Here is a 1,723-nt window from a genome sequence, read left to right on the forward strand (position 1 = left end):
GAGTAAGTGAAGGGATTCAGTGAGGTCATATTCACACCCGGCCTGGCTCAGGGAGAGCCCACCCTCCCAGCTCTATTCAAGCCCCGGCTGTGATGCTGAGTCTTCCCCCTTTTCCTCCTCTGGCTCCAAAAGCCCTGTAAAGCCTCCTTTTCTTTCCCTTAAGAGAGAAGGGGCTGGTCTTTAAACTCTCCAGTCTGTCTTAATGTAGTCTGTCTGCCTGTGAGTTTCTATTTACCATGTCACTAATTTCTTCTGCATTTAAGTGATTTTGTTCCCTGCAAAAGCAAAGGCCTGATTTTAGTCACACACACACACACACACACACACACACACACACACACACGCACGCACACGAACAAAATAAAACAGGAGCGCTGTAGCCCTTTACTTGACACTTATCTTTCTAAGTAAGAATCCAGGTGTCACCCTGGATCCCGTACAAAATACAGGTTTAGTTAGCAACAGAAAGAAAGGTACCCCCCCCCAAATGGCAGGAGAAGATTAATTGTAACAATTTTACACGATTGAAAAAATACATTTGAAATCATTGACCCTTTAAAATACCTCGAACAGACATAAAAGGGCAAAGCCAACTGTCTCTTTGCAAAGGGCAAGTCTCTTGAGAAATGGTGGGAAAACTGGAAGCAAAAGTACCTGCTGACTGTCAGTTAAGTGTTCTGGTGGTCCTGACTAGTCCAGTGGGAATTCCCTTAGAACTTTTCAGACAACAAGGTCACCACGCTCACTGTATAACGATAACCAGGTGCTGTTGTGCCGTGAGGTGGTCCAGGTCTTTAAAGGTCCTCTGCCCCCACCCAGGGGGCTGGGTGGTAAGTCCCTGAGTCCCTGGGCCGAGCTCAGGTGCTCTGGGCCCCGCTGTTGAGAAGGTCTGTGAGTTCTCCGATGTACTTGATGGTGTACTTCAGCGTCTGGATCTTGGTGAGCGGCTGGCCCCTTTGGCTGTAGACGGGTGGCAGGTAATTCCGGAGGGTGTGCAGGGCATCGGCCAAGGTCCTCATCCGGAGCTTCTCCCTCTCGCTGGCCTTCCGTCTCCGCTGAACGGACATCCTGACTTTGGTGCCCTTCGGGGTTTTGGGGCCACCAGCACCCTGCAGATAGGCAGGCTGGAAAGCTAACATATCATAGCCCACCTCCACCAGGCCGCCAGTCCCAAGGCCGCCGCAGTCATCACCGCCCCCATTGTTGGCGCCTCCATGCCCACAGGACAGCCCAGCCACAGCCGGACAAGGAGAAGAATAGGACTCCAGCGATGGGGCCGGAGAGAGGCTCTGGGTGGGAGAGGCCTGGGTCAGCTCAAAGGGCCCTGCCCTGTCTTTCCAGTCCCAGGAGGACAGCAGGCCAGGGCTGTCGGAGGAGTCCAAGCCATCTTCGAGGCTGAGGAAGGTCTCACGCAGGCTGTCCATGCCTGCGACGCAACTGCAGAGAGAACGACTCCGTGGCAAGTGAGAAGGAAAGTTCTGCCGCCCGGCCAGGGCAGAGGTCTCTTTTATGATGGTCGGGGAGAAGTGCTGAAGTGGGAACGAGGGCCGGGTAGAGGGAGTTCAAAGGAGAAACCAAGGACCAAGATGGAGAATGAACTCTTCAGGTGTCACTTTCTCCTCATTGATAATTAGCATCTTCCAGCTAAAATGTCTTTAAACAGAAAGGCCTCTGAGAGAAGAAAAAAGGAATTATCTTGTTGTAACTAAACCAATTAAAGCTG

At 52.1% G+C, this 1,723-nt stretch overlaps 1 protein-coding gene across 1 annotated transcript; it reads right to left on the reverse strand.

Annotated features, from left to right (window-relative positions):
- Positions 1–857: 857 nt before the first annotated feature.
- On the reverse strand, positions 858–1,424 carry MSGN1 (mesogenin 1). The gene has a single exon (XM_060168611.1). The coding sequence runs from the start codon at positions 1,422–1,424 to the stop codon at positions 858–860; it is 567 nt and encodes a 188-aa protein (XP_060024594.1).
- Positions 1,425–1,723: the final 299 nt, after the last annotated feature.

Source organism: Lagenorhynchus albirostris, chromosome 13 (assembly GCF_949774975.1).
Source record: "Lagenorhynchus albirostris chromosome 13, mLagAlb1.1, whole genome shotgun sequence".
NCBI lineage: Eukaryota > Metazoa > Chordata > Mammalia > Artiodactyla > Delphinidae > Lagenorhynchus > Lagenorhynchus albirostris.

Bases quoted from the DNA above. Each gene is read 5' to 3' on its own strand.
- MSGN1 (XM_060168611.1), bottom strand. From the start codon at position 1,424: ATGGACAGCCTGCGTGAGACCTTCCTCAGCCTCGAAGATGGCTTGGAC.